This window comes from Oreochromis aureus, linkage group 3 (assembly GCF_013358895.1).
Source record: "Oreochromis aureus strain Israel breed Guangdong linkage group 3, ZZ_aureus, whole genome shotgun sequence".
Classification (NCBI taxonomy): Eukaryota; Metazoa; Chordata; class Actinopteri; order Cichliformes; family Cichlidae; genus Oreochromis; species Oreochromis aureus.
In genome coordinates, this window is record NC_052944.1 from 117,658,415 (window position 1) to 117,670,951 (window position 12,537).

At 36.6% G+C, this 12,537-nt stretch overlaps 1 protein-coding gene across 1 annotated transcript; it reads left to right on the forward strand.

Annotated features, from left to right (window-relative positions):
* The first annotated feature begins 9,227 nt into the window (after positions 1–9,227).
* On the forward strand, positions 9,228–12,329 carry LOC120437943 (G2/M phase-specific E3 ubiquitin-protein ligase-like). Its single transcript, XM_039608460.1, has 7 exons — positions 9,228–9,373; positions 9,601–9,696; positions 9,921–10,213; positions 10,499–10,722; positions 11,003–11,203; positions 11,321–11,510; positions 11,762–12,329. Exons 1-7 carry the CDS (start codon positions 9,345–9,347, stop codon positions 12,067–12,069), a joined length of 1,341 nt encoding a protein of 446 aa, XP_039464394.1. The 5' UTR covers positions 9,228–9,344; the 3' UTR covers positions 12,070–12,329.
* Positions 12,330–12,537: the final 208 nt, after the last annotated feature.

Sequence of the window (12,537 nt, forward strand, 5' to 3'; positions counted from 1 at the left end):
TGTTTATTTTCCACTTTGCATGACGTCATCAACACTGTGACACCAGGGGGCGCTCATCACCAGCCTGAGGCAGTGTGCAGTGATAATGGGGGGAGATGCAGTATTGTGTGTACTGCAGTCGGACAGAAGGAAAAACTTCCTCCTGAAAATATTTCCATCCTTCCCAAAAGTGTTTAAGTAAAATGTTAAAATATATAAATACAATAAAATACAGGCTCTTACATAAAATTAGTGATGCAGTTGTGCACTGAGCACCTTTCCAATGTTCCGTCCTCAGATGAGTCCAGCTGCTGAACATATTAACATCTGTATGTAAATGTAGCCGAGAACCAACCTGAGTACTGCTGGGAAAATAAAAAGGCAAACATCAAAAGTGCTGAAATATCTTATTTATTTTGAATGTTGACTTAGATCCAAACCACGATTTATGAAATTATAGAACTAAAATAACAACAACTGTCTGCTTCTTTAAAACTTCTTTTATTACATCAAACCAGTGAAAACTGAAAGAAACAAAGAGCTGTTAGCATGTTTAGACCAACTTTGAGACAGAGACTGTAAAGTTCTGCACTTTAAATCCTGCAAATGATTCACACTGAAAGTATCTTAGTTTAGTATTAAGTGAGCCACAAAGCAGCCTAATAGCTTTAAAAACAGTGAAATTAAATGAAATTGTTTCAGTGTAATTCAGACTAAAGTCCAGCTTCAGATCAGGAATACCATTAACTCAACAGTGTCTGAGTGAGTACTTCTCTGGTTAAAGTCCCTGTTTTCTTTCACCGTTTGTTTTTTTTTTTTTTAGATTTGGAGTCTGTGGTTGGGTAGTGATGCGACTTTCATCCATAAATAAAGCCGCGGCTGGCAGAGTTGGTTGTGTCCCTGTGACGTGCCTCCAATAATCCATAATGAGTCGTACTTGTAGTTTGCGTATTTATTTTAAGAACAAAACAAAAACAAACGTTTGTGCTTTCAATTTACAACTAGCGCATGGAATAACTGGTGTACCAAAAAATGACGGTCAACAGAAACGTTTGCCCACAAACCACTCACCCAACACACCTGCTGCGAACACCAACATCAGGTAAATAGACAGTGACCACACCCACATGTCATCAGCTGAGAGGCAGGTAAAGCTCTACACCTGTGCCACCATAACCAATAAGCAAAACTTAAACATTGACTTTGGCTCTTACAATACCGGCCCCTAATTATTATCTTTTAACTATTAATTACAAAATATTCAAGTCTTACATCTTTTGCTTGTTCATAAAACATTTCAACCGCCCTTTAGTGCAACATGCATCAGTGTTACTACTTGTGGTTCACCATCTGTGAAGTTAATAACCCATAAGTGAAAGGAATAGGTCACTTAAAAATTATCTAATCAGTCCAATATGTTAAATATTCTCTGCTTCCTGCAAAAGACAGACTTTATTTATGGGTCTGTTTAGGAATCCAGTCTTTGTCTTGATCCGAAGATGACGAAGAAATCCTTTTTGTCCTGGATTGTCTCTTCAATTTTTCCAGTTATCCAGGAATTCCGTGGTGCAGAACCATCCACAATGATCACAATGTCTCCTGGCATGAAGTTTTGTTTTGGGTTGCACCATTTCTGTCTTTGTTGCAGTTGTGGAAGATATTCTTTAATCCACCTTTTCCAGAATAAATCTGACATATATTGGACTTGTTTCCATCTGCGCCGAGCATATATGTCATCTTTCTGAAAACATCCTGGTGGTAGAGATGGTGCAGTCTTAAGAAGCAACAGGTGGTTTGGAGTAAGTGCTTCAAGGTCATTTGGATCTGTAGAAGCCTTTGTAATAGGACAAGCATTCAAAATTGCTTCAGCTTCACTGTGCAAAATGATGCAGTGCTGCCTGGGTCAAGAAATGCATAGGTGTACAATGTTACATTTCCTTTCTTGGCCTTAACTTTCACAGGCACGATTGAAAGTTTGAATTCATCTTTACCAGCCCCAGTAAGAGCACTGGTCTGAATAGAGACTATGGCACGATCTTGAGTTTGTTCCTTTGATTCTTGTTCTTTACTCATTGTCTTTTGATAGATGTGTAACATTTGAGGATGCTTTAAACCACACGCCTTGAAACTGAGGCGCCTTTTGCAGTCTCTACTAATGTGTCCTTTACAAAGAAATCCGAAACAGATTCCATTCTCTTTTAGAAAAGTGATTTTGTCTTTTTGCGTTTTTCTTTCCAGCTCTTGACAATTTTCTAAGGTATGTTCACCTTTGCAAAACAAGAAACTCCTCATTTGTGTGGTTCTTTCCTTTTCCTTAACTTTGTTATTTTCTTTTTCAGATTCCATCACAGAGATAGCAAAAGAACTTTGAATCTTGTGTGAGTTTGAGACTTAAGTTTTCTTGTGTCTCTGTTTGTCGTGCAGATATCCTTAATGTCCCCAAACACTGGGTCAGATGCGATCTTCACTTGTTTTTCCAAAAAAATCAACAAGATCCTTAAATGTAGCTTGCCGATTACACTTCTCATGGAAATCACTGACTGCAGTTCTCCACTTGTCTCTCTGTCTGTAAGGAAGTTTCTTTGTTATTGTCACGGTCCTGGGTCGGTTCGACCCAGCATTTTGAGTTTCTTATGTTTTAGTTTATTTTCTGCATTATGGATTGTTCTTTATCCTCTGGTGCTTTGATTGTAATTGTGTTCTGTTCCTTTGCCGATCATGATGAGTATTTCTGGTTTGGGGTTTTGTTAGCTTGCCCTCATGTTTAGTTTAGGTGGCCTGTGTTTGGTCTTCTCTGTCTGTCCGTGATGTTACTGTGCTTGCTTATGAGTCTGCGTCTGTGTCTCTGTCTGTCGTGTGCTTCCTGTTTTATTCTGAAGGTCCCCGTCTCATGTGAGTGTGTTCAGTTTACGTTTTCCCTGTCCCGTCAGCTCTGATTTCTCCCAGGTGTGTTCCCCTCCTGTCTCTCATCCCTTGATTACTGCCATGTGTATATAAGCCCTGTGTTTCCTTTGTTCTCTGTCGCGTTGTTAATGTCTGTTCACCCTCGCTTCTTCTGTGTGTTCTGTTCGCCAGCCTGTCAACTTCCCTAGTTATTCTGTTTCCCCAGTTTAGTTAGTGTTTTCCTGTTCTGCTTTTTACCAGCATAAAGCTGTGTATTTTGAGTTACTTCTGCCTCCGTGAGTCCTGCATTTTGGGTCCTCTCTTCCTGCCTGCCTGCACACAGCCATGACAGTTATTGCTAACATGTTGGCAGGCATGTCTAGCTGATGCATATAACTGAGATCTTCCATAGCATTGCAACAGCCTCTAAGAAATATTGTGTAAGCCTGAAGAGCTTTCGTGTCCTCTGCTTTTATTGAAGACCAAGCAAGCGCTTTGCTCACGTAAGCCGTGGCAAGTTTATGTTCATTACCAAAATGCTGCCGTAATAAAGACTTTGCCTTTCTGAATCCTGCTTCTGAAGTCATGTGTAGGCAACTCCTTACAAGTTCTCTTGGTTGACCCTTTGTGTGTTGTTCCAAATAATAAAGGCAGTCTCCAGGGTTTTTATTTCTGCTTTCAATGTTGTGTTCAAACGATTTAATAAAAGTCTGGTACTGAAGTGAATCTCCATCAAAAACTGGGATCTCCTTTTTAGGTAATGAAGAAAGACTATGTTGTTGGATTAATAAAGCAGTAAGTTCATTTTGCTTACTCATGACAGATAAGATGTTACAGTCTTCTTCATGACTAGAAATTTGAGAAGGTACATATTTATTTTCATGTGAATTTCTAATGTTTGACTGATATGTCAAAGGATCTTCAGAAAGAGTCTGTGGTTGTGTTGGAACTCTGCCTGTGGTTAAGCGAGATTGTGAGTCTGCAACATTATGCTCCCTAAAGATATGCACATGTTGCCTTTCATGTACAGGATTACCAGGACGAGTATTCAACACTTGAGTTACTTTTTGTCCCTTTTCAAAATATGACTCCATACCATCTGATATTTTTGATAGTTTACTTTTAATACTGGATCCTTTTGAGCCTCCCAGTACTTTCATTTTTGCTACTGTGGCAGCTATATTTGTTTCCAGCTCCAGTTGCTCTCGCTGTCTCCTTAACTGTGCTTCATGTTCCTCCAAGGCCTGTTTATCCTTAAGCAGTTTTTGCCTTACCATCAGTGCAGCTGCTTCTGCTTCAGCCATTATTCATGCTGATGTTGTACTTGAGGCTCTGGAGTTTGAGCTTGAAGAACTGATTTTACTCTTTTTGCTTCCTACGTTTGAAACACTGTCATTTGGCTGTATTTCATCTTGTATGTCAGAATTTGTTTTAACCTGCTTTTGAGATGTTAGGATGTTATGTTTATCGTTTGTGGAAGAAACCGTCTCCTTTGATAAAACGGTCTCAGCAGAAACGGGCAAATCTAAAGTAACAGCAGTAGGCACATTCTCAACTTCATTGCCTTTTTCCATAAAAGGTCTTCCAGCTTCAATAAGCCACCGTTTCACATCTTCAACAAAATCATCATTACATTTTGTTATGCGTCCAAACCAATCAATATGAGCATCTTGTTCATCTTTAGGAATTAATAAAATTAATGCATCATGAACGGCTTTGGCATTTTTATACAAATCATTCAGTTTTTCCAAGTTAAGCTGCACAGCTTTTGCATGGTCATCATTTTTCATCAATTCTTTAATATCACGTGTTAACCCTTTAATCTTGTTAACATGGGACTTTCGCTCTTTCTGCAAAGTTTCCATTTTAAAAGCAAGCGCTTTAGTCGTCAGTTTTGCAGATCTTTTTTCTTCCAGTTCATGTTCGGCTTCTTTTGTTTCACTCATCGTCACTTTTCACATGCATCAAAACAACATTATATTCCACAGCTTTCAAAGATAGATCACAGCCAATACTTTTCGTCCGTGCACCATTGTGCAGCAGCGTTACAGGCTGTCAAAACGAGAGCAGCGTCCTCCAGCTTGCCAAATCAAGCAGACGCACGCACACAACGCAGATTAAACCAATGTCCCCAATGGACAAGCGGTGACACTTGCAAACTGTGTTCAAAACATCCAATAATACACAGATTGAAGCTGCGTGTCCTACCGCTTCTGTAGTGTCTGTTGCGCTGCATTCCACCATGCCAGTGTGACGGTGCCGTTTCCAATTACTCATTTGAGAACTGCGTCCACTCATCTGAAAGCTCCGTGACTCCAAAACGTACATCCAAAAATCCTCTTCATTGTTTTCTGATGCGTGCGATAAAAGACAGGAATTTTTCTGTTGACTAAATGTTGTGACTTTCATCCATAAATAAAACCGCGGCTGGCAGAGTTGGTTGTGTCCCTGTGACGTATGGGGCGCCGTTTGTAAACTGAAACATGCCGAAATTAACGGCAACATTTTTCCACATTTAGCTCTAAATCTTACAAAAACATGTTTTTTCGAGTCATTTTTGACAACATTTAGTAAAATTTTAAATGTTAAATCTAAATGCTAAATGTTAAATCTAAATGTTAAATGTTAAATCTAAATGCTAAATGTTAAATCTAAATGTTAAATGTTAAATCTAAATGCTAAATGGTAAATCTAAATATTATATATAAATCTAAATGTTAAATGTTAAATCTAAATATTATATATAAATCTAAATGTTAAATGTTAAATCTAAATATTATATATAAATCTAAATGTTAAATGTTAAATCTAAATATTATATATAAATCTAAATGTTAAATGTTAAATCTAAATGTTAAATGTTAAATCTAAATGTTAAATGTTAAATCTAAATATTATATATAAATCTAAATGTTAAATGTTAAATCTAAATGTTAAATGTTAAATCTAAATATTATATATAAATCTAAATGTTAAATGTTAAATCTAATTGTTAAATGTTAAATCTAAATATTATATATAAATCTAAATGTTAAATGTTAAATCTAAATGTTAAATGGTAAATCTAAATATTATATATAAATCTAAATGTTAAATGTTAAATCTAAATATTATATATAAATCTAAATGTTAAATGTTAAATCTAAATATTATATATAAATCTAAATATTATATATAAATCTAAATGTTAAATGTTAAATCTAAATGTTAAATGTTAAATCTAAATGTTAAATGTTAAATCTAAATATTATATATAAATCTAAATGTTAAATGTTAAATCTAAATATTATATATAAATCTAAATGTTAAATGTTAAATCTAAATGTTAAATGTTAAATCTAAATATTATATATAAATCTAAATGTTAAATGTTAAATCTAAATGTTAAATGTTAAATCTAAATGTTACGGAAACTAAATATTTAGCTAATATGCAAATTTATTTACGGGTCAACGGAAATACCAAAATAAAAGCTTCAAGAAAACCTCCCCGCGCTAAAGTGTGCCGGTCGTGGTCAGGTTGTGTGTCTGCGCTCCTCTCACGGTCACTTTCGACTGCCATGAGCTGCTTCACCTGTTCCCTACCAGCATGTCCAGCGATTTAGCTGAAAACATTGGAAGAGCCGTTTTGTCGGCCATCCAACGATTCAGCGGTAGTGCACCCTCAACCTCACAAACGCCGCAGCACTTGGTAAGTTCATTGTATAGCATTTTGGACGGGTTGATAGCAGTGTTAGCAAAACTAGCAAAGCTAAATTACTTAGCTAGTCCTCAATTATTTCATTTGGTAGGCAGCAGACAGAGATCGAACATCATACAACTCTATTTATTTATTTATTTGGTAGGTAACAGTCGTTCTTGATGTAAATGTTTCCTTAGGAATCCAGCAATGCACCTGGACCAAGTAGACCTGCCGTCTCCACTGGGATACCGCATCGCTCGGTAGGCCTTCTTACACATATCATTTAGCTGACTGGTTTTGATATACAGTCAGGTTCATAAATATTTTGATACAGACACATTTTCTAATGTTGCTTCATTACATTACCAGAATGAATTAAAAATGAAACGACTCCAATGCAGTTGAAGTGCAGACTTTAAGTTTTAATTCATTGGGCTGGACGAAATGATTGCATAAAAATGTGAGGGGAAAAAAGTAATTTGTAAACACAATCCTATCATTTCAGAGGCTCTAAGGTAATTAGACAAATTAAATAACTGAAAATAAAATGATAATTTCTATTACTTTATTCAAAACCGTTTGTTGGCAATGACAGCCTGAAGTCTTGAAGTCATGGACACCACCAGATGCTGGCATTCCTCCTTACTAAGGCTCTGTCAGGCCTTTACTGCATTGGTTTTCAGTTGCTGTTTGTTTGTGGGCCTTTCTGTCCTAAATTTAGTCTTCAACAAGTGAAATGTATGCTCAATTGGGTTAAAATCCAGTGACTGACTTGGCCATTCAAGAATATTCTATTTCTTTACTTTAATAAAGTCATGCGGTGCTTTGACTGTATGTTTTGGGTCATCTTCCATCTTTATTATTAAATGCTACCCAATCATTGTGACTACTTTTAGCTGGACTTAAGCAGACAAGTATGTCTCTGAACACATTCAGCTGCTTCAGTCCTGTGTCACATATTCAGTAAACACTACCAGTGCCACTGGCAGCCATGCATGCCCAAACCATCACACTGCCTCTGCCATGTTTTACAGATGATGTGGTATGCTTTGGATCATGAGTCGTTCCATACCTTCTCCATACTTTTTTCTTGCCATCATTCTGGTAGAGGTTGATCTTGGTTTTATCTGTCCAAAGAATGTTTTTCCAAAATTTTGCTGGCTTTTACTTGATGTTTTTTTTTTTTTTGTAAAAACACTAGAATGTTAAGTCCATTCTAGCCTTTCTATTCTTGAGGCTTATGAGTGGCTTGCACCTTGCAGTAAACCCTCTGTATTAGGACTGTTCGAGATGACGATATAAAAACATCTATCATTTCATATTATACGCTATCATTTCAAAACTTCTTAGGGTCCAAATACACATTGACCTAACTGCAGGCCTTTTCTACTCTAATTGAGTGCTCAAAGCACTTTATACAACACATCTCATTTACCCATTCACAGGCACAGATTAATACAAGCACTTTTTCTGTCCAACATTCGCACACAGTCATACTCAGATAAACCCATTGGGAGCTGTAGATTAGAGCACCTGGGGACTGAATCACCAACTTGACCAACAGTCACCAAATGCTAATCTACAAGATACAAAAGGTTCAGTTTTCTGTGTAATGGGTAGACAATAGTAAGATGGTCTGAGTCTACAGTTTGTTTTGTTTTTTAATGAACAGATAACAGAAACCTTACGGATGTATTGTAATGCATAGATGTCTATCTGTATCTGTGTTTGAATTCATTTCAGGTTCCTCTTCCATCAGTTCCTCAAGCTCATGCTACGCGCACATTTTGTGAAAAAACAAGACCTGCAAACACTATACAAAAGATGTTGTGTGCTTGCCCTTGTCTTCAGCATCAACGTTTCTCATACCGAGAGGAGATTCAAGAGCAAAACTAGCACAAGATGGCCTTATTGGGAAGATCTCCTTTACATCTGACTGGTCTGAAGCACAACATAGAGAAGAAATGGCAGCAATTTTCAGAAGAACATTTGCACTGTCAACTGGCCAGACATTCCCTTTTGAGTATTTGAGTACAATTAGAGGATGTAAACGACTAATGAAACCAAATGTTTCTAGCAGTTTTCTTTGGGGTGGCCAAGAAGTTGGCTCGATTTGTTCATCCACCTGCCTCTATATAATGGCAGGGATACAAAAACCTGCACAGGTAAACATTTTATATTGCAGTGCAGAAATATTTATTGTCTAAAAAGTTAGTCTGTTCCCTTAACATAATTTTATTAATTGTATTAATTAATATTGCACTTTTAGCAGGTGTAAACAGTTTTTAGTGCAGCCATGTGCCTCTGTGTTACCAGTGATTTGGTGCAACTGTATTTGATTTTATGTAGAACATGCTTTTTTTCCTCAGGAGGAACCAGAAGAGCTGTCTGATAGTGACTTTGAAAGTCCAGTCTGCTGGAGAAGACGAGGTATGTGGCGTGAATGAAAACCTAGTTATGTTCTAAGCTCAATGACCAGTTAGATTTTGTTACTGCAGTGAGTAATAATTCCTGGGAGGTTTGTTTGATGAGAGCATCATTAATTTGTCAGATTTTAATGTTTACGGATTATCACAGGTGATTACAGCCAAGGAGGAATATGTGCCCAACTTTCACTTGAACTAATATAAGGATATACAAAGGCTCTGTTAACATTATGAAGCAAGTCATGCTGACCTTCTTTCCTTTGTTCAGTGCATCATGCGTTGCCTACAACACCAGGTGAAAGTGAGGCCAAGCATCAGGAAACAGAGGGCTGCATTCAGGAGAGTGAAAATGAGGGACAGGCAGAGGGACAGCAGATGTTTCCATATAATGTGGCAGAATTTGTGTAAGCTGTTGTCTAGGGGTTAAAGACATCCTTCATTTTAGATGTTGTTTAGGATATTGTTTCGATGCAGGTTTCCAATTTGCATGTTTGGGGTTTTTTTGTTTTGTTTTTTTGCTGAATGACTGCAACTTTAGGATTTACATTTAATTTTTTTTTTAATGATGTAGTGTCAGAAATTCTTCAAGGCTGACATGTTTTATGATTTCTAATATCTCTTGTCTACTTAGCCCTATTTTTCTGGAGGAAGATGAAGCTCTTGAAGAGGCAATTCAGCGTAGCCTCCTAGAAGAGTCTGATAGACAAAGTGAAGTTCATATTTCAAGGTAAGATTTGAAAGTAACCTTTGATAATTGAATATCTTATTTGCATCTTTACTTGCATCATTTTTTTGAAGTTACACAATTACAAAGGTAATTGCTCATTTCTGACTAATTTAATATGGACTATCACAACATAATTATCTGTAACTCTGTGCACTTGAGTCAAATGTACAGCAAATTTCCATTTTTCCCCAAGATCTGTTTGTCATTGTCCCTTTTTTATATAGGTCTTTTAAGAAGCTCAGCAAAGAAGAAATTGAAGGTCTTCTTAGAGCTCATAGTGAGAAAGTCATTACACCAGGAACAAGACAACTCCATATCAGTCGAGCCAATGTGTGGTCGACTGCTTTGCGTCAGTTCAAGAGACCCAAGTTTGCAGAAAGCTGTGAGATGCTTTATGTCACATTTGCAAGCGATGAACATGATACAGAGGAAGATGCTGCTGACCTTGGGGGGCCAAGGCGGGAGTTTTTCCGTTTACTGGTGAAGGCCATCTTTCAGGACAGTGGTGCTTTTGAAGGTAATATGATTTCATAGACAAACTAACTAACTTACTTACTCAAGGCCTAAAGGCTTGTTGACGACACTCGTTTTTATAATGTTACAAACGCAACAACCACCTGATCTGAACATTGTTTGACAGAACATTAACAAGTTAATAAATGACTACAGATAATAAATCTGTTATGTTATCTTCTGTGTGTCTGAAACAGTACAAAAAAAAAGTAATACATTTTGTCTGTCAATCTCAAGATATCAGTTGGCGTCTGCACAGAATATATTTTTTTTTGTGTGTTATTTTCAGCTACACCAAATGGATGCACACTGAAATTTAACATCCTACACTTGCAAAATGGAGTATATCGAACCATTGGCAGGATGTTGTCCACGATAATAGTGCAAGGTGGAGAAGCACCAGCCTTTTTCTCTCCACATGTAGTAGACTACATTGTGTCAGGAGACATTCTTCAAGTACACCTAACACCGGATGATATAGGTGACCCTGAGTTAAGAGAGAATCTGAAAAAGGTGAATTGCAATATTATAACAAGAATATTGTAATATTTCCTATATTCACAAGTCTTCTGGTCTTCTTTTATAATATATAATAAATACACTTTTGGTTATTAGAGGCAATTCCATGTATTATATTTTCAATTTGTTTCCTTTTGTTAAAAAAAATTTTTATTGGTGAAATACAGCCAAATAAACCAAAACGTTTCGAGTCCAATTAAAATGAACCATCTGCAGTATTTGTGTACACTGGTAAAAAAAACAAACATTTAAAGTGTTGTTCTTAAATATTTAGGTTGTAAATGCAACAACTCAACATGATTTGGAGAAAGCAGTCAGCTGCTGCGACTCATGGCGATATCAAGTTGAAGGTCTTCCACTCACAGTCACCATGGCCAATAAAGATCTGTTTGTGAAAAATGCAGCTCTATACCTTGCAGTCCTGCAACGGCAAAGCTGTTTCGATCAACTAACTGATGGCTTGTCCTACTATGGAGTGAGATTTATATTTTTTCTGTATCAATTGGTCATTATTTTATAATAAACATTTAGAGTGAGCTACTTTTTGTATTTAAAACTGGAATTTAACCATTATTTAAACTTTTCTGTCTAGATTTTATCACTCCTGAGAGAGAACCCCAGTTTGCGTGTTCTGCTTGACCTATCGGGGGAGGACAAAGATCTGACAGCCAGTTTAATTGCTGGGGTTCTCAGGCCAAGCTATTCTGTCCTTGGGAGCAACAGAAGAGTTAGAGAGGAGCTGATGGTGGTCAAATTTCAGGAATTTCTCCAGTGTGTCGAAAGTAAGCAGAAATTCACATATAATGTAGTCTGGCCATGAAACAATTCAGGACGCTAAGTAAAACTTTGTCTTTTTATGTCACATGCACACACAAAACAGGAATAAAGATGTATGAAAGCTTACAACTGACAAGCAAAGCAAAGACAGAACCTCTGTATTTTTATAAATACATTAGTCATCATTTAGTTGTTAGCTCAAGCTTTAACTATTTTAGTGTCCCCAGGTTAACGGGGGGTTTTTCTTTGTTTTTAGATAAAGAGCTGAGAGACGCACTTGGAGAAAGGACTCTTACCAAGGATGAAGAGGCATTTGTGAAGGCTTTGAGGCCTGGTCACATCTTGGCTTTTGCCACCGGGAGCAGCAAGGTTCCAGCCATAGGTTTTCAACCAGCTCCTAAAATAACATTCATTCACGATGAAAGCAAACATCTCCCGATTGCACACAAATGTGCAAATGAGCTTCAGCTTTTTGTGAATGAAACAACAATGGCTGATGATGATGCTTTTCATTACTGCTTCTTAGTAGCACTCATGAATGGAGCTTTATTCAGCACCATCTAAACATGTTCCAAAAAAGTGAAATTAAAATGGTGGGTTTGTTAACTCTAATCCTGTTCATTAATTGTAGTTCCAAGTAACTTTGCTTCATACAAGATAGTTGAAATAAATTCTGACTCCATTTAATGTTGAAATGTAATAATTTTCAAAGTTTCAATAGATTTATAAAAATGCTAACTCTGTATTTTCAACAACAAATCAATAAAGTCACTGGTGTAATACAATTAATAATTTTATTAAGCTTTTTCTTTTTTTAAACAAGGACATTTCAAAACAGTTCATGCACAGAGTATACTAAACATGCTTTGTAGAACAAGCCAGGATTACTTAGACATCTAACAGCAACATTTATTAAGACTATTGCAACTTTACAATGATTAGCACAATACTGCAGATAATCTTGTGACTTGATTTAAAGACTGACTGTTCCATGTTGATAATTTTCACTGTTATACTGTATTACACTGTTAC

Excerpts from the sequence above, each read along its gene's own strand:
- LOC120437943 (XM_039608460.1), top strand. The coding sequence starts at position 9,345 with ATGTTTCCATATAATGTGGCAGAATTTGT. Across the intron at positions 9,374-9,600 it reads TATAATGTGGCAGAATTTGT|CCCTATTTTTCTGGAGGAAG; the intron begins GTAAGCTGTTGT and ends TTGTCTACTTAG. Across the intron at positions 9,697-9,920 it reads AGTGAAGTTCATATTTCAAG|GTCTTTTAAGAAGCTCAGCA; the intron begins GTAAGATTTGAA and ends TTTTTTATATAG.